This window comes from Gobio gobio, assembly GCF_949357685.1.
Source record: "Gobio gobio genome assembly, chromosome: 11".
NCBI classification, from domain to species: Eukaryota; Metazoa; Chordata; class Actinopteri; order Cypriniformes; family Gobionidae; genus Gobio; species Gobio gobio.
The window spans coordinates 57,804,576-57,828,537 of NC_137104.1; the positions used below are offsets into that span (position 1 = coordinate 57,804,576).

At 46.5% G+C, this 23,962-nt stretch overlaps 1 protein-coding gene across 1 annotated transcript in view; it reads left to right on the top strand.

Moving 5' to 3' along the window:
• Nucleotides 1-23,962, top strand: part of cfap69 (cilia and flagella associated protein 69) — a 52,042-nt gene that overhangs the window by 8,414 nt on the left and 19,666 nt on the right. Inside the window, exons 2-8 of the mRNA XM_079828469.1 lie at nt 6,607-6,663; nt 6,740-6,805; nt 7,150-7,259; nt 7,341-7,417; nt 19,904-20,002; nt 20,099-20,251; nt 20,322-20,499. Coding sequence (XP_079684595.1) covers nt 6,607-6,663; nt 6,740-6,805; nt 7,150-7,259; nt 7,341-7,417; nt 19,904-20,002; nt 20,099-20,251; nt 20,322-20,499 — 740 coding nt within the window. The remainder of the gene's footprint in view (nt 1-6,606; nt 6,664-6,739; nt 6,806-7,149; nt 7,260-7,340; nt 7,418-19,903; nt 20,003-20,098; nt 20,252-20,321; nt 20,500-23,962) is intronic.

The following is a 23,962-nucleotide window of genomic DNA, read 5'->3' on the forward strand; positions in this document are numbered from 1 at the left end:
GTGACTCGGTTCGGTGAGTGTGTGTGAGTGAGTGACTCGGTTCGGTGAGTGTGTGTGAGTGACTCGGTTCGGTGAGTGTGTGTCAGTGACTCGGTTCGGTGAGTGTGTGTGAGTGACTCGGTTCGGTGAGTGTGTGTCAGTGACTCGGTTCGGTGAGTGTGTGTCAGTGACTCGGTTCGGTGAGTGTGTGTGTGTGACTCGGTTCGGTGAGTGTGTGTCAGTGACTCGGTTCGGTGAGTGTGTGTGTGTGACTCGGTTCAGTGAGTGTGTGTGACTCGGTTCGGTGAGTGTGTGTGTGAGTGACTCGGTTCGGTGAGTGTGTGTGTCAGTGACTCGGTTCGGTGAGTGTGTGTGTGTGACTCGGTTCGGTGAGTGTGTGTCAGTGACTCGGTTCGGTGAGTGTGTGTCAGTGACTCGGTTCGGTGAGTGTGTGTGTGTGACTCGGTTCGGTGAGTGTGTGTGAGTGACTCGGTTCGGTGAGTGTGTGTGTCAGTGACTCGGTTTGGTGAGTGTGTGTGAGTGAGTGACTCGGTTCGGTGAGTGTGTGTCAGTGACTCGGTTCGGTGAGTGTGTGTGAGTGACTCGGTTCGGTGAGTGTGTGTGAGTGACTCGGTTCAGTGAGTGTGTGTCAGTGACTCGGTTCGGTGAGTGTGTGTCAGTGACTCGGTTCGGTGAGTGTGTGTCAGTGACTCGGTTCGGTGAGTGTGTGTCAGTGACTCGGTTCGGTGAGTGTGTGTCAGTGACTCGGTTCGGTGAGTGTGTGTGAGTGACTCGTTCGGTGAGTGTGTGTGTGTGACTCGGTTCAGTGAGTGTGTGTCAGTGACTCGGTCCGGTGAGTGTGTGTGTGACTGACTCGGTTCGGTGAGTGTGTCAGTGACTCGGTTCGGTGAGTGTGTGTCAGTGACTCGGTTCGGTGAGTGTGTGTCAGTGACTCGGTCCGGTGAGTGTGTGTGTGACTGACTCGGTTCGGTGAGTGTGTGTCAGTGACTCGGTTCGGTGAGTGTGTGTGAGTGACTCGGTTCGGTGAGTGTGTGTGAGTGAGTGACTCGGTTCGGTGAGTGTGTGTGAGTGACTCGGTTCGGTGAGTGTGTGTCAGTGACTCGGTTCGGTGAGTGTGTGTGAGTGACTCGGTTCGGTGAGTGTGTGTCAGTGACTCGGTTCGGTGAGTGTGTGTGAGTGACTCGGTTCGGTGAGTGTGTGTCAGTGACTCGGTTCGGTGAGTGTGTGTCAGTGACTCGGTTCGGTGAGTGTGTGTCAGTGACTCGGTTCGGTGAGTGTGTGTGTCAGTGACTCGGTTCGGTGAGTGTGTGTGTCAGTGACTCGGTTCGGTGAGTGTGTGTCAGTGACTCGGTTCGGTGAGTGTGTGTGTGTCAGTGACTCGGTTCGGTGAGTGTGTGTGAGTGAGTGACTCGGTTCGGTGAGTGTGTGTGAGTGACTCGGTTCGGTGAGTGTGTGTGTGTCAGTGACTCGGTTCGGTGAGTGTGTGTGAGTGAGTGACTCGGTTCGGTGAGTGTGTGTGTGTGACTCGGTTCGGTGAGTGTGTGTCAGTGACTCGGTTCGGTGAGTGTGTGTGAGTGAGTGACTCGGTTCGGTGAGTGTGTGTGAGTGAGTGACTCGGTTCGGTGAGTGTGTGTGAGTGACTCGGTTCGGTGAGTGTGTGTCAGTGACTCGGTTCGGTGAGTGTGTGTGAGTGACTCGGTTCGGTGAGTGTGTGTCAGTGACTCGGTTCGGTGAGTGTGTGTCAGTGACTCGGTTCGGTGAGTGTGTGTGTGTGACTCGGTTCGGTGAGTGTGTGTCAGTGACTCGGTTCGGTGAGTGTGTGTGTGTGACTCGGTTCAGTGAGTGTGTGTGACTCGGTTCGGTGAGTGTGTGTGTGAGTGACTCGGTTCGGTGAGTGTGTGTGTCAGTGACTCGGTTCGGTGAGTGTGTGTGTGTGACTCGGTTCGGTGAGTGTGTGTCAGTGACTCGGTTCGGTGAGTGTGTGTCAGTGACTCGGTTCGGTGAGTGTGTGTGTGTGACTCGGTTCGGTGAGTGTGTGTGAGTGACTCGGTTCGGTGAGTGTGTGTGTCAGTGACTCGGTTTGGTGAGTGTGTGTGAGTGAGTGACTCGGTTCGGTGAGTGTGTGTCAGTGACTCGGTTCGGTGAGTGTGTGTGAGTGACTCGGTTCGGTGAGTGTGTGTGAGTGACTCGGTTCAGTGAGTGTGTGTCAGTGACTCGGTTCGGTGAGTGTGTGTCAGTGACTCGGTTCGGTGAGTGTGTGTCAGTGACTCGGTTCGGTGAGTGTGTGTCAGTGACTCGGTTCGGTGAGTGTGTGTCAGTGACTCGGTTCGGTGAGTGTGTGTGAGTGACTCGTTCGGTGAGTGTGTGTGTGTGACTCGGTTCAGTGAGTGTGTGTCAGTGACTCGGTCCGGTGAGTGTGTGTGTGACTGACTCGGTTCGGTGAGTGTGTCAGTGACTCGGTTCGGTGAGTGTGTGTCAGTGACTCGGTTCGGTGAGTGTGTGTCAGTGACTCGGTCCGGTGAGTGTGTGTGTGACTGACTCGGTTCGGTGAGTGTGTGTCAGTGACTCGGTTCGGTGAGTGTGTGTGAGTGACTCGGTTCGGTGAGTGTGTGTGACTGACTCGGTTCGGTGAGTGTGTGTGACTGACTCGGTTCGGTGAGTGTGTCAGTGACTCGGTTCGGTGAGTGTGTGTCAGTGACTCGGTTCGGTGAGTGTGTGTCAGTGACTCGGTCCGGTGAGTGTGTGTGTGACTGACTCGGTTCGGTGAGTGTGTGTCAGTGACTCGGTTCGGTGAGTGTGTGTCAGTGACTCGGTTCGGTGAGTGTGTGTGAGTGACTCGGTTCGGTGAGTGTGTGTGAGTGACTCGGTTCGGTGAGTGTGTGTGAGTGACTCGGTTCGGTGAGTGTGTGTGTGTGTGACTCGGTTCGGTGAGTGTGTGTGAGTGACTCGGTTCGGGGAGTGTGTGTCAGTGACTCGGTTCGGTGAGTGTGTGTCAGTGTCTCGGTTTGGTGAGTGTGTGTAAGTGACTCGGTTCGGTGAGTGTGTGTCAGTGACTCGGTTCGGTGAGTGTGTGTCAGTGACTCGGTTCGGTGAGTGTGTGTCAGTGACTCGGTTCGGTGAGTGTGTGTCAGTGACTCGGTTCGGTGAGTGTGTGTCAGTGACTCGGTTCGGTGAGTGTGTGTGAGTGACTCGGTTCGGTGTGTGTGTGTCAGTGACTCGGTTCGGTGAGTGTGTGTGAGTGACTCGGTTCGGTGAGTGTGTGTGTGTGTGTGACTCGGTTCGGTGAGTGTGTGTCAGTGACTCGGTTCGGTGAGTGTGTGTGTGTGACTCGGTTCGGTGAGTGTGTGTCAGTGACTCGGTTTGGTGTGTGTGTGTCAGTGACTCGGTTCGGTGAGTGTGTGTGTGTGACTCGGTTCAGTGAGTGTGTGTGTGAGTGACTCGGTTCGGTGAGTGTGTGTGACTGACTCGGTTCGGTGAGTGTGTGTGAGTGACTCGGTTCGGTGAGTGTGTGTCAGTGACTCGGTTCGGTGAGTGTGTGTCAGTGACTCGGTTCGGTGAGTGTGTGTCAGTGACTCGGTTCGGTGAGTGTGTGTCAGTGACTCGGTTCGGTGAGTGTGTGTCAGTGACCCGGTTCGGTGAGTGTGTGTCAGTGACTCGGTTCGGTGAGTGTGTGTCAGTGACTCGGTTCGGTGAGTGTGTGTGAGTGAGTGACTCGGTTCGGTGAGTGTGTGTGACTGACTCGGTTCGGTGAGTGTGTGTGAGTGACTCGGTTCGGTGAGTGTGTGTCAGTGACTCGGTTCGGTGAGTGTGTGTGAGTGAGTGACTCGGTTCGGTGAGTGTGTGTGACTGACTCGGTTCGGTGAGTGTGTGTGAGTGACTCGGTTCGGTGAGTGTGTGTCAGTGACTCGGTTCGGTGAGTGTGTGTCAGTGACTCGGTTCGGTGAGTGTGTGTCAGTGACTCGGTTCGGTGAGTGTGTGTCAGTGACTCGGTTCAGTGAGTGTGTGTCAGTGACCCGGTTCGGTGAGTGTGTGTCAGTGACTCGGTTCGGTGAGTGTGTGTCAGTGACTCGTTTCGGTGAGTGTGTGTCAGTGACTCGGTTCGGTGAGTGTGTGTGAGTGACTCGGTTCGGTGAGTGTGTGTGAGTGACTCGGTTCAGTGAGTGTGTGTCAGTGACCCGGTTCGGTGAGTGTGTGTCAGTGACTCGGTTCGGTGAGTGTGTCAGTGACTCGTTTCGGTGAGTGTGTGTCAGTGACTCGGTTCGGTGAGTGTGTGTCAGTGACTCGGTTCGGTGAGTGTGTGTCAGTGACTCGGTTCGGTGAGTGTGTGTGAGTGACTCGGTTCGGTGAGTGTGTGTGAGTGACTCGGTTCGGTGAGTGTGTGTGAGTGACTCGGTTCGGTGAGTGTGTGTCAGTGACTCGGTTCGGTGAGTGTGTGTCAGTGACTCGGTTCGGTGAGTGTGTGTCAGTGACTCGGTTCGGTGAGTGTGTGTGAGTGACTCGGTTCGGTGAGTCTGTGTGAGTGACTCGGTTCGGTGAGTGTGTGTCAGTGACTCGGTTCGGTGAGTGTGTGTGTCAGTGACTCGGTTCGGTGAGTGTGTGTGTCAGTGACTCGGTTCGGTGAGTGTGTGTCAGTGACTCGGTTCGGTGAGTGTGTGTCAGTGACTCGGTTCGGTGAGTGTGTGTCAGTGACTCGGTCCGGTGAGTGTGTGTGAGTGACTCGGTTCGGTGAGTGTGTGTGAGTGACTCGGTTCGGTGAGTGTGTGTCAGTGACTCGGTTCGGTGAGTGTGTGTGAGTGACTCGGTTCGGTGAGTGTGTGTCAGTGACTCGGTTCGGTGAGTGTGTGTCAGTGACTCGGTTCGGTGAGTGTGTGTGTCAGTGACTCGGTTCGGTGAGTGTGTGTGTGAGTGACTCGGTTCGGTGAGTGTGTGTGAGTGACTCGGTTCGGTGAGTGTGTGTGAGTGACTCGGTTCGGTGAGTGTGTGTCAGTGACTCGGTTCGGTGAGTGTGTGTCAGTGACTCGGTTCGGTGAGTGTGTGTGTCAGTGACTCGGTTCGGTGAGTGTGTGTCAGTGTCTCGGTTCGGTGAGTGTGTGTGAGTGACTCGGTTCGGTGAGTGTGTGTGAGTGACTCGGTTCGGTGAGTGTGTGTGTGTGACTCGGTTCGGTGAGTGTGTGTGAGTGACTCGGTTCGGTGAGTGTGTGTCAGTGACTCGGTTCGGTGAGTGTGTGTCAGTGACTCGGTTCGGTGAGTGTGTGTCAGTGACTCGGTTCAGTGAGTGTGTGTCAGTGACTCGGTTCGGTGAGTGTGTGTCAGTGTCTCGGTTCGGTGAGTGTGTGTGAGTGACTCGGTTCGGTGAGTGTGTGTGAGTGACTCGGTTCGGTGAGTGTGTGTGAGTGACTCGGTTCGGTGAGTGTGTGTCAGTGACTCGGTTCGGTGAGTGTGTGTCAGTGACTCGGTTCGGTGAGTGTGTGTCAGTGACTCGGTTCGGTGAGTGTGTGTCAGTGACTCGGTTCAGTGAGTGTGTGTCAGTGACTCGGTTCGGTGAGTGTGTGTGAGTGACTCGGTTTGGTTCCTCTGACCGAGGGCTCTGTGTGTGTGTGTGTGTGTGTGTGTGTGTGTGTGTGTGTGTGTGTGTTGCAGGTGGTGAGGTTCCTCTGACCGAGGGCTCTGTGTGTGTGTGTGTGTGTGTTGCAGGTGGTGAGGTTCCTCTGACCGAGGGCTCTGTGTGTGTGTGTGTGTGTGTGTGTGTGTGTGTGTGTGCGTGTGTGTGTGTTGCAGGTGGTGAGGTTCCTCTGACCGAGGGCTCTGTGTGTGTGTGTGTGTGTGTGTGTGTGTGTTGCAGGTGGTGAGGTTCCTCTGACCGAGGGCTCTGTGTGTGTGTGTGTGTGTGTGTGTGTGTGTGTGTGTGTGTGTGTGTGTGTGTGTGTGTGTGTGTGTGTGTGTGTGTGTGTGTGTGTGTGTGTGTGTGTGTGTGTGTGTGTGTGTGTGTGTGTGTGTGTGTGTTGCAGGTGGTGAGGTTCCTCTGACCGAGGGCTCTGCGTGTGTGTGTGTGTGTGTGTTGCAGGTGGTGAGGTTCCTCTGACCGAGGGCTGTGTGTGTGTGTGTGTGTGTGTGTGTGTGTGTGTGTGTGTGTGTGTGTGTGTGTGTGTGTGTGTGTGTGTGTGTGTGTGTGTGTGTGTGTGTGTGTGTGTGTGTTGCAGGTGGTGAGGTTCCTCTGACCGAGGGGTGTGTGTGTGTGTGTGTGTGTGTGTGTGCTGCAGGTGGTGAGGTTCCTCTGACCGAGGGGTGTGTGTGTGTGTGTGTGTGTGTGTGTGCTGCAGGTGGTGAGGTTCCTCTGACCGAGGGCTCTGTGTGTGTGTGTGTGTGTGTGTGTGTGTGTGTGTGTGTGTGTGCTGCAGGTGGTGAGGTTCCTCTGACCGAGGGCTCTGTGTGTGTGTGTGTGTGTGTGTGTGTGTGTGTGCTGCAGGTGGTGAGGTTCCTCTGACCGAGGGCTCTGTGTGTGTGTGTGTGTGTGTGTGTGTGTGTGTGTGCATGCTGCAGGTGGTGAGGTTCCTCTGACCGAGGGCTCTGTGTGTGTGTGTGTGTGTGTGTGTGTGTGTGTTGCAGGTGGTGAGGTTCGCGGATCTGCCTCGGGTCGTTCAGCTGCTGCAGGGTCCGCTCTCAGTAAGACTCGGTTTGCTTGAATTATGCTTTAATTGTCATGTTTAATGATCATATTTCAGTCTCTGTCTGTTTTCAGTCCTCGTTAAAAGAAAGACAGACTTTCATCTTGAAGAAGGTGGTCAAAAGATACCAGCGCGGATTTGTATCCTTAAAGTTTCACACAGAGTTTGACCATCACTTTATACAGTTTCAGAACAGAATCGCACATTCAGCTCTAAAGCAGCTCGACAGAAGACAGATCTATTCTGCTCAAGTTGTAAATGATTTAGATTTTTAATAAGAATCCTCTGGTGGAAGCATGTGACGTGTGTAGTGTGAGTTATCACAGTGTCCTCTGAGGAAACTCATCCCTGAAGTCTCACTTCACTCCACTAGATCAGCATTTTCCAGCTTTAATTATAACTCGACAGGTTTCCATGATGTGAGGCTCCAGCTCTCTGTGGAATAATGTGATGATAAACCTTTCCTTAAAATGGCCATGTCCAGCTTTTGCGGGATCTCGCTGACATATGTAAGATTCTGAACCTTTGTGCTGAAAAACTGACGGATCACCCGGAATATGCCACAATCCTCTGTGATTTACTCCAGATATGCGGGTGAGATTCTCAGCTAAACGTCTTTATAACACACTGTGAACTGAAGTCCATGTGAACTAATGAAAGCTTGATGTCCTCAAGTCTTCCCTTCCTGAAGGAGAAACCGTCGGATGAGATGAAGTTCGCCGCTGTGGCCTCAGACTGTGTGTCTCAGATGGGTGAGTTACAGCTAACTCTCCTTCTCTCATTATAGAATCTGTTGCTGGTCACTTTTTGCATTGTGACGTTCATTTCAGGACAGTTATTCTCTTAAATTCTCATTAGCGTTATGCAAATAATTGTGTATTTAAAAAAATGGATTTAGATATATAATATAGCTATATAACACACTCTCTTGAGTCTCTCCTGCTCACCAATGCAGTAAAAATACAGTAAAAATAGTGAAATATTATTCCAATGTAAAATAACAGTTTTCTATGAGAATATACCCTCACCTAAAGGATTATTAGGAACACACACTAATACTGTGTTTGACCCCCTTTGGCCTTCAGAACTGCCTTAATTCTACGTGGCATTGACTCAACAAGCTGCTGAAAGCATTCTTTAGAAATGTTGGCCATATTGATAGGAGAGCATCTGCAGTTGATGGAGATTTGTGGGATGCACATCCAGGGCACGAAGCTCCCGTTCCACCACATCCCAAAGATGCTCTATTGGGTTGAGATCTGGAGACTGTGGGGCCATTTTAGTCCAGTGAACTCATTGTCATGTTCAAGAAACCAGTTTGAAATGATTGGAGCTTTGTGACGGTGCATTATCCTGCTGGAAGTAGCCATCAGAGGATGGGGACATGGTGCTCATAAAGGGATGGACATGGGCAGAAACAATGCTCAGGTAGGCCGTGGCATTTAAACCATGCCCAATTGGCACTAAGGGGCCTAAAGTGTGCCAAGAAAACATCCCCCACACCATTACACCACCACCACCAGCCTGCACAGTGGTAACAAGGCATGATGGATCCATGTTCTCATTCTGTTTACGCCAAATTCTGACTCTACCATCTGAATGTCTCAACAGAAATCCAGACTCATCAGACCAGGCAACATTTTTCCAGTCTTCAACTGTCCAATTTTGGTGAGCTGGTGCAAATTGTCACCTCTTTTTCCTCTTTGTAGTGGAGATGAGTGGTACCCGGTGGGGTCTTCTGCTGTTGTAGCCCATCCGCCTCAAGGTTGTGTGTGTTGTGGCTTCACAAATGCTTTGCTGCAGACCTCGGTTGTAACGAATGGTTATTTCAGTCAAAGTTGCTCTTCTATCAGCTTGAATCAGTCGGCCCATGACCTCTGACCTCTAGCATCAACAAGGCATTTTCTCCCACAGGACTGCCGCATACTGGATGCTTTTCCCTTTTCACACCATTCTTTGTAAACCCTAGAAATGGTTGTGCGTGAAAATCCCAGTAACTGAGCAGATTGTGCAATACTCAGACCGGCCCGTCTGGCACCAACAACCATGCCACGCTCAAAATTGCTTAAATCACCTTTCTTTCCCATTCCGACATTCAGTGTGGAGTTCAGGAGATTGTCTTGAGCAGGACCACACCCCTAAATGCATTGAAGACACTGCCATGTGATTGGTTGATTAGATCATTGCATTAATGAGAAATTGAACAGGTGTTCCTAAAAATCCTTTAGGTGAGTGTATAGTAAAGTGTAATTTATTCCTATAATCAAAGCTGAATTTTCAGTCACATGATCCTTCAGAACATCTCAGGTTTCGACTGAAACCATGGTTCCCTGAGAAGGTAAGGTCACTCCAGGGTGAAGCCCAAATCTAGGTTGTAAACCGGACAAATGTGTGCGGAGAGGACCAGCCCGCCACATCACACACATCTGGGTGGGGATGAAGGATTGAGCCCCCTGTCTGAGACAGAAGGTCCCTCCGGACCGGAATCTCCATTGGAGAGCTGTCGAGGAGGGACTCAAGGTCAGAGAATCACACTCGGGCTGGCCAGAACTGGGCTACCCTCAACAGATGGGCCACATCCTGACGGATCTCCAGAACTATTGGAAGTAGAACAATCAGGGAAACTGTGCACAGATGCAGCCTCGGCCACATCTGCATACGAGAGGGAGAACCAGAGTGGACAGTGTGTTGTTTTCTGAGACTCAAATAGATCCACTTCTACCTGGCCGAATTCCCTCCAAATGAGCGCCACCTCCTCGGAGGGGAGTCTCCATTCCCCAGTTCTCAGCTCCTGTCTGGACAGGATGTCTGCTTCCCGGTTTTGGTGCCCATGGATGTACAGCTTCCCTGAGCCCACAGGAGGATCTGGTGTGCCAGTTTGCAAATTGGGCATGACCGCAGACCACCCTGATCATTTATGTAGGCGACCACCAATGTGTTACCTGTCCGGACAAGCACATGAGGGCTCCTCCGGTCTGGGAGGAGGTGTTTCAATGCTTGAAAGGCAGCCATCATCACCAGGCAAATTATGTGCCAAGAGATATGATGACCCCTCCACTGACCCTGAGTTGAGCAAACATTCATGATCGCTCCCCAGCCCATGACTAAGTGTTACCCAACCTCAAAGATCTCCCAGCACAGGACCCCGGGACAAGGCTTTTTCCACATTACCAAAGTACAAAGCACCTGTACGTAAACTTGATAATGTGGAAAGGATTGCCCCTCAGGGAAAACCCCTTGGTCTTGAGCCACCACTACAAAGGTGTCGTGTACAGCAGACCAGCAGATATCCCATTGGACATATACATCAGGTATCCCATTGGACATATACATCAGGTATCCCATTGGACAGATACAACAGGTATCCCATTGGACAGATACAACAGGTATCCCACTGGACAGATACAACAGGTATCCCACTGGACAGATACAACAGGTATCCCACTGGACAGATACAACAGGTATCCCACTGGACAGATACAACAGGTATCCCACTGGACAGATACAACAGGTATCCCACTGGACAGATGCATCAGGTATCCCACTGGACAGATACAACAGGTATCCCACTGGACAGATACAACAGGTATCCCACTGGACAGATACAACAGGTATCCCACTGGACAGATACCACTGGACAGATACAACAGGTATCCCACTGGACAGATTCATCAGGTATCCCACTGGACAGATTCATCAGGTATCCCACTGGACAGATACAACAGGTATCCCACTGGACAGATACAACAGGTATCCCACTGGACAGATTCATCAGGTATCCCACTGGACAGATACAACAGGTATCCCACTGGACAGATACAACAGGTATCCCACTGGACAGATACAACAGGTATCCCACTGGACAGATTCATCAGGTATCCCACTGGACAGATACAACAGGTATCCCACTGGACAGATACAACAGGTATCCCACTGGACAGATACAACAGGTATCCCACTGGACAGATACAACAGGTATCCCACTGGACAGATACAACAGGTATCCCACTGGACAGATACAACAGGTATCCCACTGGACAGATTCATCAGGTATCCCACTGGACAGATACAACAGGTATCCCACTGGACAGATTCATCAGGTATCCCACTGGACAGATACAACAGGTATCCCACTGGACAGATACAACAGGTATCCCACTGGACAGATACAACAGGTATCCCACTGGACAGATTCATCAGGTATCCCACTGGACAGATACAACAGGTATCCCACTGGACAGATACAACAGGTATCCCACTGGACAGATACAACAGGTATCCCACTGGACAGATTCATCAGGTATCCCACTGGACAGATTCATCAGGTATCCCACTGGACAGATACAACAGGTATCCCACTGGACAGATACAACAGGTATCCCACTGGACAGATTCATCAGGTATCCCACTGGACAGATACAACAGGTATCCCACTGGACAGATTCATCAGGTATCCCACTGGACAGATACAACAGGTATCCCACTGGACAGATTCATCAGGCATCCCACTGGACAGATACAACAGGTATCCCACTGGACAGATACAACAGGTACCCCACTGGACAGATTCATCAGGTATCCCACTGGACAGATACAACAGGTATCCCACTGGACAGATACAACAGGTATCCCACTGGACAGATACATCAGGTATCCCACTGGACAGATACATCAGGTATCCCACTGGACAGATTCATCAGGTATCCCACTGGACAGATACATCAGGTATCCCACTGGACAGATACAACAGGTATCCCACTGGACAGATACAACAGGTATCCCACTGGACAGATACAACAGGTATCCCACTGGACAGATACATCAGGTATCCCACTGGACAGATTCATCAGGTATCCCACTGGACAGATTCATCAGGTATCCCACTGGACAGATACAACAGGTATCCCACTGGACAGATACAACAGGTATCCCACTGGACAGATTCATCAGGTATCCCACTGGACAGATACAACAGGTATCCCACTGGACAGATACATCAGGTATCCCACTGGACAGATACAACAGGTATCCCACTGGACAGATACAACAGGTATCCCACTGGACAGATTCATCAGGTATCCCACTGGACAGATACAACAGGTATCCAGTGGGACGCAGCTGTCATCTCGATGCCGAACTGCCATCTGTCCAATCATCGATGTAATAAAATATGTGAATGCCCTGGAGTTGCAGGGAGCCAGAGCTTGCCTGAAAGCAAACTTGAAGAACTTCCTGAGCTGTGGAAGGATGGTTATATGGAAGTCCGCGTCCTTGAGATCTATCGTGACCCCCCAACCTATATCAGAACGATAAAATACTGACTGTAGAACCAGGACACTCTCTTGGGAGGAGGAACACACCCAATGGCCTCCTTCCTCAAAAGAGCTTTGACTCCTTGTTCCATTACCAGAGCCTGATTGGGACCTTCGACCGTGGGCCTGTGGAATCGAGGCGGATAAGAACCGGAGCTGAATTCTGTAGCCTCTCTATATAGTCTGCAGGACCCACTGAGACATGTTTGGCAAATGAGCCGCGTTTCCACCGAAATTACCCGGAACTATTTGTACCAGGAACTTTTTTCCCAGGAACTTTTTCTCCCCCAGACCTGCTACAATCTGCGTTTCCACCGCGGTCTAAAGTACCGGGGAGATTAGGCAAATTAGTCCGGTGACGTGGCAATGCGCGCGACTGCTTCTCCCAGTCACCGACGGACATGAATCACTTTTGCGCGATACTGTCTGCAACAATAACAAGTGGAGAAGATGCAAGCAGCGCTGCTTTTGCTTATGTATACACATTACCAACACTGCTTATTTAAACGTGCACTTTCACCTGGTTTGACCATTTTAATGCAAAATGGGATGATGGGCAATCCAAAATCTGAATGTGTTGTAATAGCTCAATTCCAAAACAAAATATTTTCTATAAAAGGATAATGAGGTTTCAGTCATTCATGACAGATGTGTGAAAAGTTAATTGAATGAAAACAATAGACTGAATTAAGCGGTTGAAAGATTAGGTACTAGACTGCAAGTATTTTATTTTTTATCACAATAACATCTCTTAACATTCACAAAAAAAAAAAAGTCACATGACTAGTATTACAATATGCTTCATTAAATGCATAATTTTAGAGACTTCTTCCTCAAATTTGAAATGAAGCAGGACCACACTTATGGCTTCACTTAAGTTGTGGTTATAAGTTATTATCCTACATTCACATAGTTATACATTTAAAAATATAATATTTGGGTTTTCTAGATATGTTTATGTGCATATTCAGAAAGACTTGCGAGCAGCAGCCCTTTTATTTGCTTCCTACACTATATGAATACAGTTAGAATGTGGTTATATAGTTAGAATGTGGAAATTAAAGACAGTGACATTTTACACATTTGACTTTATTTTAGACAGATTAGTTCTTACAAAATTAAAATAAGTGTGCAAAGACAAATACATTACTAGAACAATAAAATGAAATGAAAATATAAAATGTGAAAACAACAATATAAAAAAAGTGTATTTTTCAGTAACCTGTCCAAGAGCTGTGCCAACACGTACAATATATAAAGTACAAATGTGGTAGTGCAAATGCTTCATTCAAGCGGCTGGTCATTGTGGCTACTTCTTGAACGACTGGACAAACTGTCCAAGAACAGACAGAAACCTGGTCTGAAAGTCCCTCTGCTTTCTTCCGCTTCTGACTGGTGGAATGCCAGCTCTTGCCTCCTCATCTCTCCTCGGCCTGGCTCTCCAGTAACAGCAGCATATATTGGTCAGTTCTTGTCCATGCTGCAGGACGGCCCGGTTAGCATCCTCCATGTCCCTCAGTGCATCAAGGAAGTCACAGTCCCTTTTCCTTTTCTCTAAGTAGAAAAATTGCACTGAAACACATGGAAATTAATACACAAGGCAACCATGAAACAATTGAAACCATCAATTAATTATTTAAAGTGTTTTCACTACAAATAATGAACAATTGTTTGCCCAGCTTGAACAATGCCCAGTGTGCCATTTTTATCATGACCAATTTAAGTTTACAATTAAAAACAACAAAACTACTCGAAACCATTAAGGATTACACATCAGTTTTTAAATATATACACATTTTTGTCAGCTTTATACCTCTGCATGTGTGTGTTTCGGCAGGAGACACGTGTTTAAACACTGCAACGAGTTTAATAGATGATACCAAGATGAGATATTTACCTTCAACCCACTCGGATTCCTCGATGGTTTCCAACAACGCACTAGCCGAGTCTTTCGTTACCGCTGTACCAGAAAAGGACGGTCTGTCCCAACAATACGCCGGTCGGAACCGCTCCGGTTGTTATCCTTTAATAATAAAAACACTGGACAGATTCATCAGGTATCCCACTGGACAGATACAACAGGTATCCCACTGGACAGATACAACAGGTATCCCACTGGACAGATTCATCAGGTATCCCACTGGACAGATACAACAGGTATCCCACTGGACAGATTCATCAGGTATCCCACTGGACAGATACAACAGGTATCCCACTGGACAGATTCATCAGGTATCCCACTGGACAGATACAACAGGTATCCCACTGGACAGATACAACAGGTACCCCACTGGACAGATTCATCAGGTATCCCACTGGACAGATACAACAGGTATCCCACTGGACAGATACAACAGGTATCCCACTGGACAGATACATCAGGTATCCCACTGGACAGATACATCAGGTATCCCACTGGACAGATTCATCAGGTATCCCACTGGACAGATACAACAGGTATCCCACTGGACAGATACAACAGGTATCCCACTGGACAGATACAACAGGTATCCCACTGGACAGATACAACAGGTATCCCACTGGACAGATTCATCAGGTATCCCACTGGACAGATACATCAGGTATCCCACTGGACAGATACAACAGGTATCCCACTGGACAGATACAACAGGTATCCCACTGGACAGATACAACAGGTATCCCACTGGACAGATACATCAGGTATCCCACTGGACAGATTCATCAGGTATCCCACTGGACAGATTCATCAGGTATCCCACTGGACAGATACAACAGGTATCCCACTGGACAGATACAACAGGTATCCCACTGGACAGATTCATCAGGTATCCCACTGGACAGATACAACAGGTATCCCACTGGACAGATACATCAGGTATCCCACTGGACAGATACAACAGGTATCCCACTGGACAGATACAACAGGTATCCCACTGGACAGATTCATCAGGTATCCCACTGGACAGATACAACAGGTATCCAGTGGGACGCAGCTGTCATCTCGATGCCGAACTGCCATCTGTCCAATCATCGATGTAATAAAATATGTGAATGCCCTGGAGTTGCAGGGAGCCAGAGCTTGCCTGAAAGCAAACTTGAAGAACTTCCTGAGCTGTGGAAGGATGGTTATATGGAAGTCCGCGTCCTTGAGATCTATCGTGACCCCCCAACCTATATCAGAACGATAAAATACTGACTGTAGAACCAGGACACTCTCTTGGGAGGAGGAACACACCCAATGGCCTCCTTCCTCAAAAGAGCTTTGACTCCTTGTTCCATTACCAGAGCCTGATTGGGACCTTCGACCGTGGGCCTGTGGAATCGAGGCGGATAAGAACCGGAGCTGAATTCTGTAGCCTCTCTATATAGTCTGCAGGACCCACTGAGACATGTTTGGCAAATGAGCCGCGTTTCCACCGAAATTACCCGGAACTATTTGTACCAGGAACTTTTTTCCCAGGAACTTTTTCTCCCCCAGACCTGCTACAATCTGCGTTTCCACCGCGGTCTAAAGTACCGGGGAGATTAGGCAAATTAGTCCGGTGACGTGGCAATGCGCGCGACTGCTTCTCCCAGTCACCGACGGACATGAATCACTTTTGCGCGATACTGTCTGCAACAATAACAAGTGGAGAAGATGCAAGCAGCGCTGCTTTTGCTTATGTATACACATTACCAACACTGCTTATTTAAACGTGCACTTTCACCTGGTTTGACCATTTTAATGCAAAATGGGATGATGGGCAATCCAAAATCTGAATGTGTTGTAATAGCTCAATTCCAAAACAAAATATTTTCTATAAAAGGATAATGAGGTCAGTCATTCATGACAGATGTGTGAAAAGTTAATTGAATGAAAACAATAGACTGAATTAAGCGGTTGAAAGATTAGGTACTAGACTGCAAGTATTTTATTTTTTATCACAATAACATCTCTTAACATTCACAAAAAAAAAAAAGTCACATGACTAGTATTACAATATGCTTCATTAAATGCATAATTTTAGAGACTTCTTCCTCAAATTTGAAATGAAGCAGGACCACACTTATGGCTTCACTTAAGTTGTGGTTATAAGTTATTATCCTACATTCACATAGTTATACATTTAAAAATATAATATTTGGGTTTTCTAGATATGTTTATGTGCATATTCAGAAAGACTTGCGAGCAGCAGCCCTTTTATTTGCTTCCTACACTATATGAATACAGTTAGAATGTGGTTATATAGTTAGAATGTGGAAATTAAAGACAGTGACATTTTACACATTTGACTTTATTTTAGACAGATTAGTTCTTACAAAATTAAAATAAGTGTGCAAAGACAAATACATTACTAGAACAATAAAATGAAATGAAAATATAAAATGTGAAAACAACAATATAAAAAAAGTGTATTTTTCAGTAACCTGTCCAAGAGCTGTGCCAACACGTACAATATATAAAGTACAAATGTGGTAGTGCAAATGCTTCATTCAAGCGGCTGGTCATTGTGGCTACTTCTTGAACGACTGGACAAACTGTCCAAGAACAGACAGAAACCTGGTCTGAAAGTCCCTCTGCTTTCTTCCGCTTCTGACTGGTGGAATGCCAGCTCTTGCCTCCTCATCTCTCCTCGGCCTGGCTCTCCAGTAACAGCAGCATATATTGGTCAGTTCTTGTCCATGCTGCAGGACGGCCCGGTTAGCATCCTCCATGTCCCTCAGTGCATCAAGGAAGTCACAGTCCCTTTTCCTTTTCTCTAAGTAGAAAAATTGCACTGAAACACATGGAAATTAATACACAAGGCAACCATGAAACAATTGAAACCATCAATTAATTATTTAAAGTGTTTTCACTACAAATAATGAACAATTGTTTGCCCAGCTTGAACAATGCCCAGTGTGCCATTTTTATCATGACCAATTTAAGTTTACAATTAAAAACAACAAAACTACTCGAAACCATTAAGGATTACACATCAGTTTTTAAATATATACACATTTTTGTCAGCTTTATACCTCTGCATGTGTGTGTTTCGGCAGGAGACACGTGTTTAAACACTGCAACGAGTTTAATAGATGATACCAAGATGAGATATTTACCTTCAACCCACTCGGATTCCTCGATGGTTTCCAACAACGCACTAGCCGAGTCTTTCGTTACCGCTGTACCAGAAAAGGACGGTCTGTCCCAACAATACGCCGGTCGGAACCGCTCCGGTTGTTATCCTTTAATTTCTTGTAATCTTGTCTTAATTTCTTCAACTTCTCTCTGCACTGTTTTCCAGTGTGACTGGAACCGAGTCGATATCTTCAGGTATACCTTTTCATTGCGGGTCGCCGTTTGCAGTTCCCGCTGGATGTCCTCCTCCGCTTATATGCTCAATAAAGCCTGAGCCTCGTCGTCGGTCCATCGGTCGAATTTTTTTGTTGAACTCCATTGTTGCAAAGAAAATATTTACTGAACGCAGAACCCACGAAACCCACCTCGCAAAAGACTTGTAAATATGGCGGTGGAAAAAAAAATGCTGCGAGAGCTCAACCAATCAGCATGTTCAGCGCCCAAGTCCCATCCCCGAAAGTTCGCGAACTTTTCAAAAGTACCACCTCGCAAGCAGGGCCGTTTGGAGGGGGAAATATTTACCCGGAACTTCATTTAGACCCTGGTTCCTGCGGTCGAAACACACCGAGTTCCCCCCCAAAGTTCCTGGTTCCGGGGTAAAGTTCCTGCGGTGGAAACGCGGCTATGGTCTACTAAGGGAACCAGCCTCTCGAGACTGGTCTCTGGTGTATATCAAGTAGTCAGCTTGGACCGACGGGGAAACATCAGACTGGCTTCCCTAGAGTCCTCTTCAGATGGGGCCAGTCTGAGTCAGTCAGACACTGAGACCTGAGCTCGCTGGAAGCCACTGCCCTCGAAGCACCAGAGGTGGCGGGGATTGCAAAACGGTTCCCTGAGGGCACAGAGGAGAAGCAGGTACTGAATGATGAGGTGTGAGCCACTTCCCCCCGGAGAGGCCTGCTCTAACCTTGGCATCAGGCCCTCTGAAATTACAAAACCCACAGAGACACAAGTGGCAGAAATGGCCACACTGCCAAACAGTCTAAAGAGATATCAGCCTCTCGAGACTAACCTCTAGTGAGGGGGTCTCTATGAGAGGGGCTTGAGTAGCGACATTCAGCTCTTAAATAGACATCCGGACTTTAGAAAGCCAGGTGACTATTTCACCCTTTAATTCCTCAGAATTAAAGACAGCCGTCGGCACCGATAGCCTTGTGGGCAGCACGGCAACATATCAACCTTTCCCAATCCATTCCCCCTCTCTCTCTACCACTTTGCTTCCTGTCTGCTTACTGCCCTGGATAATAATGCCACAAACGCCAAAAATAAATCTAAATGATCAACCAGACAAGTAAAAACGGTCTGGATGAAAGGCTGAATATAGTGTTTTCATACAGGCATCATAACTTCACAAAAACAGACAAATATTTCATTTAATTTCTAAAAAATGAAATGCAGTCAAGAAACAACCAGTCAAGTACACACAGTTTTAGAGTATTTTTAATATAAAAAGGAATCATAAAATCATAGCCTGAAAACACACACATGTATGCTCCGCTCATAAACATCCCCACTGTAAGGGAGGGACACGCAATTCAAAGAGTTAGCCGTTACACTCCTGTCTCATTTTATACACATATGCTCGAGACAAACAAACAAGAAATTTCACATAGAGCACTGGCTGAAGGCACAGAAGCTGACTTTGTTATAGCTTCCTCTTTACAGCTTCATGACGTTCCTTCAGGACGCAATCCCACAGCGCCCAGCACAAGCTCCCTTCAAAGGGAAATGCTCAAGAAATATTTCTGATTATTATCAGTGTTGGAAACAGTTGTGCTGCTTCAGATTCTTGTTTAATTTTTCCAAACTTTTGACCGGTGGAGTAAAACAAAGAACAGGAATGAGAATCACAATTTACTTTTATTAGTCAAATATCATGTCACAATGTTAAAGGGTTAGTTCACCCAAAAATGAAAATTCTGTCATTAATTACTTCCCCTCATGTGGTTGGACACCCGTCAGACCTCCGTTCATCTTCAGACACAAATGAAGATATTTTAGTGTAAATCTGATGCTCTGAAAGGCCTCCATTGGCTCAACTTTACACTCTCAAGACCCTTAAAAGGCACTAAAGACGTCGATACAAAGTCCATCTCACTACAGCGGCTCTACAATAACTTTATGAAGACGAGAATAGTTTCTGTGCGCAAAAAAAACCCTAAATAACGACTTATATAGTGATGACGATTTCAAAACACGGCCTCATGAAGCTTCAAAGCGTTATGAATCAGTGAGTCGAATCATGATTCGGATCGCGTGTCAAACCGCCAAACTGACGAAATAAGTTGACTTTGGCGATTCAAACAGCTGAATCGACTCACTGATTCATAACGCTCTGAACCGCTGAATCGACTCACTGATTCATAACGCTCTGAACCGCTGAATCGACTCACTGATTCATAACGCTCTGAACCGCTGAATCGACTCACTGATTCATAACGCTTCGAAGCTTCATGATGCCTTGTTTTGAAATCGTCATCACTATATAAGTCGTTATTTAGGGTTTTTTTGCGCACAGAAACTATTCTCGTCTCTTCATAAAGTTATTGTAGAGCCGCTGTAGTGAGATGGACTTTGTAACTTTAGTCTTTAGTGTCTTTTAAGGGTCTTGAGAGTGTAAAGTTGAGCCAATGGAGGCCTTTCAGAGCATCAGATTTACACTAAAATATCTTCATTTGTGTCTGAAGATGAACGGAGGTCTGACGGGTGTCCAACCACATGAGGCTCAGTCATTCATGACACAATTTACATTTTTGGGTGAACTAACCCTTTAAAATAGACTTTGATTTCTTTATGTAAAGTATAATTTGTCATTGATGTGTGGTAATGGCGTCCGATCACAGGTTATCTGATGAGGATCCCTCTGCCGGAGGTCCGACTGCAGATCTGCGCTTCGGTTATGGCCTTCTACAGCCGGGACAAACACAAGCCCAGCTTTGACGGTGGGTGACGGGATTGAGCTCTTCAAGTGTGAACACGTTCAGGGTTAGGGAGGTATATATCTTGTGTGTGTGTGTGTGTGTGTGTGTGTGTGTCAGGTGTTTGTCCCACGCATGTGGACTACAGAGGGCTGATGGTGGAGCGCAGCGGTCTGGCCGAGACGCTCGTCATGTCTCTGGCCCTGATGGAGAAGCAGCCGTCCGTCAAACTGCGCCTCCTTCAGACCCTGCAGACCCTCTCCAGGACTTCAGGTGACACCAGAGATCTGTAGAAGCCCTTCAGCCAGGCTGAAACCGCGCTCTGAATATGCTGTCTCCACAGAGGTCAACTGTAGTTTGATGCTGCGAGCTCAGGCGGCGCAGAAGATCTGCTTCCACATGAGTGAGCGCGATCCGTCCGGACAGGTGCTGTTCCGCTCCTCAGAGATCCTGTGGAACCTTCTGGAGAACGGCTGTGGAGAAGAAGTGGCCGCTCAGCTCAGCCACACCGCCTGCATCGCGTGAGTCCTGCCGTAATCACAGGCCTTCATGGGCCATACGTTCACAAACCGCACCAACTACACAGAAGATACACGTAGGGCTGGGCGATAAAACCCTAACAACAGTTCGATAAATGCTCGATATAATGCTTGGAGTGGAGCAAGAACAATGAGCGATAGTGAAGAAAGTTCAGCGCTCACGACCAGCTCAGACGACTCAGATATCGTTGACAAGAGAGGTCACTCAACTTCAGTGGTTTGGAGATATTTTGGCTATTTGCAATCCGACATAAAACAGAGCGTCGTGCTCTGCTTATAGGTTCACCACACGGTAATATAATTATTCAATTATCTTGCTTCTTCGAAGCTCTTCGCAACGCCTGTATTAAAAGAGAAATAAAATCATTTAATCCAATGTTTAAAGTGAATAAAATAGACTTCACATGACAGCCCTTACTGGAGTTCATCAACTACTGAACTTTGTGCTCTCTCCCACACGGCAGGTGTGTGTGTGTGTGTGTGTGTGTGTGTGTGATGGGTAGGTTTAGGGGCAGGGGCAGTGTAGGGGGATAGAAAATACGGTATGTACGGTATAAAAACCATTACGCCTATGGAAAGTCCCCATAAAACATGAAAACCCAACGTGTGTGTGTGTGTGTGTGTGTGTGTGTGTGTGTGTGTGTGTGTGTGTGTGTGTGTGTGTCGGTGCGCGGTGGACCAATCCACAGTAAGGCAAGAGAGGGTGAACTCAAAATGTTTCTAAATTTAAAACGCTTTTTTTGCCCGTTTGGTTTTATTGTTTTACTACTTATACAATTATTTTAATTAAATATATATATATATATATATTAGGGATGCCACAATTCTCAATATAATATTGAACTGTTCGGTTCGGCCTTCACGGTTCAATACGCGCCTGTGAATTGCGGTTTTTCGGTTTCTCATTTAATTAAGTATTTTTCTACAAATTCTATCATTTGCCTCCATCCCAGTACTGAACAACGACATCCATTCACATCACAGGTCAGTGGTGGAGTTATACTCACAGAACACTAGAGTTATTCATTATTTACATGCGTTTTAAAGCCTTGCCGCTCATTCGCGTGCGCGGTTTTAACATGCGCTTCTCAGAGCGCGCGCACTAAACGCCTGTCAAACACGTGAATACTGGACTAAGTAGTCGTCTTACAGCGCTAATACTGTCAAATACACACAAGATTTACATAAACACAGTCGGTTATGTCTAAAGTGAAAGTAAAAGTAATCAGTGTATATTTTAAAGTGAAGTCTATGTAGTTTTTATTTTTACATTTATTCATTCAATTTCATACTTAAATGCTGTATATATATATATATATTGTTACGACCCCGTCTAGGGTGAGGCCGCAACATAAACTGGTATTGGAAACCGAAGATCCTTTGTACACTTTTATTTACAGGACCACAAAAGAAAGCACAACTTCAGGGATGAGCAAAGGCCAAAATAACAAACAAACACCAGCTAAACTCCTAACAGGAAAAACTAAATTCCCTAACAAAAGAAAACAAATAAAAATACAACAAATTAACCTATCTACCTATCTGATGAAAAACAGGAGGTAACAGTATTTACAAAATAATTGGCACTCACCCCCTACAGCTTCCAAGAGTGGAAAGATATTTACAATAATCTACAAAATATACAAAGAAAGGAAATGAGATTGACAGCCACTTATCAACTCAAAACCAAAATTCACACTGCACACAACAGGCAGGTCAACAGACTAGCTAGCAGTAGCAACACACTGTAGCAAACACACAACAGCACATGTGCAATTGAACAACAGGAAATGACAGGTTGAGCAGAGCTCCCTCTTCAGGCACTGCAGATCCTTTTATTGCCTCTTGGTCCCATTAGCACCAATCAGATCTGGAGTTCACTTCGATAGGATCCAATCCTGTGAAAGAAAGGGCGGGACAAAAGAGAAAAAGAGCATAGCAACACATAGACACAATACGTCTCAGGACGTAACTATATATATATATATATATTATATATATATTATAGTATACAATACACTAGGAATGTGTACAAGGGTTTTTTAAGTAAAGTTTTAAGTTTAAGTAAGGTTTTTCAATTCTTTTAAGTAAAATAAAGAAAGAGTATTGCAATAAAAATAGTCTTTATTCTCCTTAACCTCTTGCTGTTCCTGTCGCCTTAGAATAGAATAACAAAAAACTGATGTGACAAGCCATCAGAACCAAACCGAACCGAAAACCGTGGTTAAAAACCGAGGTGTGTATTGAACCGTGGACTAAATGTATTGTTGCATCCCTAATATATATATAAAATTATATTATTGATATATAGATATTGATCTATTTGTCATTTATTTATAAGGTTTGGGATGCTGACCAGAATTTTTTTTTTTTATTCTATTTTTGTTTATTGACAAACTTTATCTTTAAAGCACTTTAACTTTGCATTTGCAGTCAGCAGAGCCAAATGTTATCATTACAGTTCTAGATTTTACTATAGATGTTTATTTTATATATTCTATTTATATTCTAATATTCTACTCTATTAATATTGATTTTATTAGTAATAAATAAATCTACCTCAGTTTTGATCAATTGTTCAGCTGTTTGGGAAGTGTGTGTCATGTTTTGACAGTAAAGGATAGTTTAAACCACAGTCTGTTTTCTACATCTTTCACTCAGGAGCAAAAATATGCCTGGAAACTTTAAAGAAATAAAGATTTGACATTTATCATGATAATTATCCATATCGACTGATATGGAAAATTACAACCCCAAATCAGAAAAAGTTGGGACAGAATGGAAAACGCAAAAAAAAGAAGTGATTTCTAAATTTACTTTGACTTGTATTTCATTGCAGACAATATGAACACAAAATATTTCATGTTTGGTCTGGTCAACTTCATGTCATTTGTAAATATGCATCCTTTCCTGTCATTCAGACCTGCAACACATTTCAAAAAAAGTTGGGACAGTAAAGCATTTACCACTTTGTAATGTTGCCATTCCTTTTCACAACACTTAAAAGACGTTTAGGGACTGAAGACACCAAGTGATGAAGTGTTTCAGGTGTAATTTTGTCCCATTCTTCCTGCAAACAAGTCTTAAGGTGGGCAACAGTTCGGGCTCTTCGTTGTCCACATTGGAGTGGAGACAGGTCGGGACTGAGGCAGGCCAGTCAAGTACCCGAACCCTCTTCCTCCACAGCCAGGACTGCAGAATGTGTGCAGAATGTGCTTTTGCATTGTCTTGTTGAAATATGCATGGACGTCCCTGGAAAAGATGTCTTCTTGAAGGCAGCATATTATGCTCCAAAATCTCTATGTACTTTTCAGCATTAATGGAGCCTTCACAGAAGTGCAAGTTACCTTTGCCAAGGGCACTGACACAACCCCATACCATGACAGACCCTGGCTTCTGGACTTGTTGCTGGTAACAGTCTGGATGATCCTTTTCTTCTTTGGTC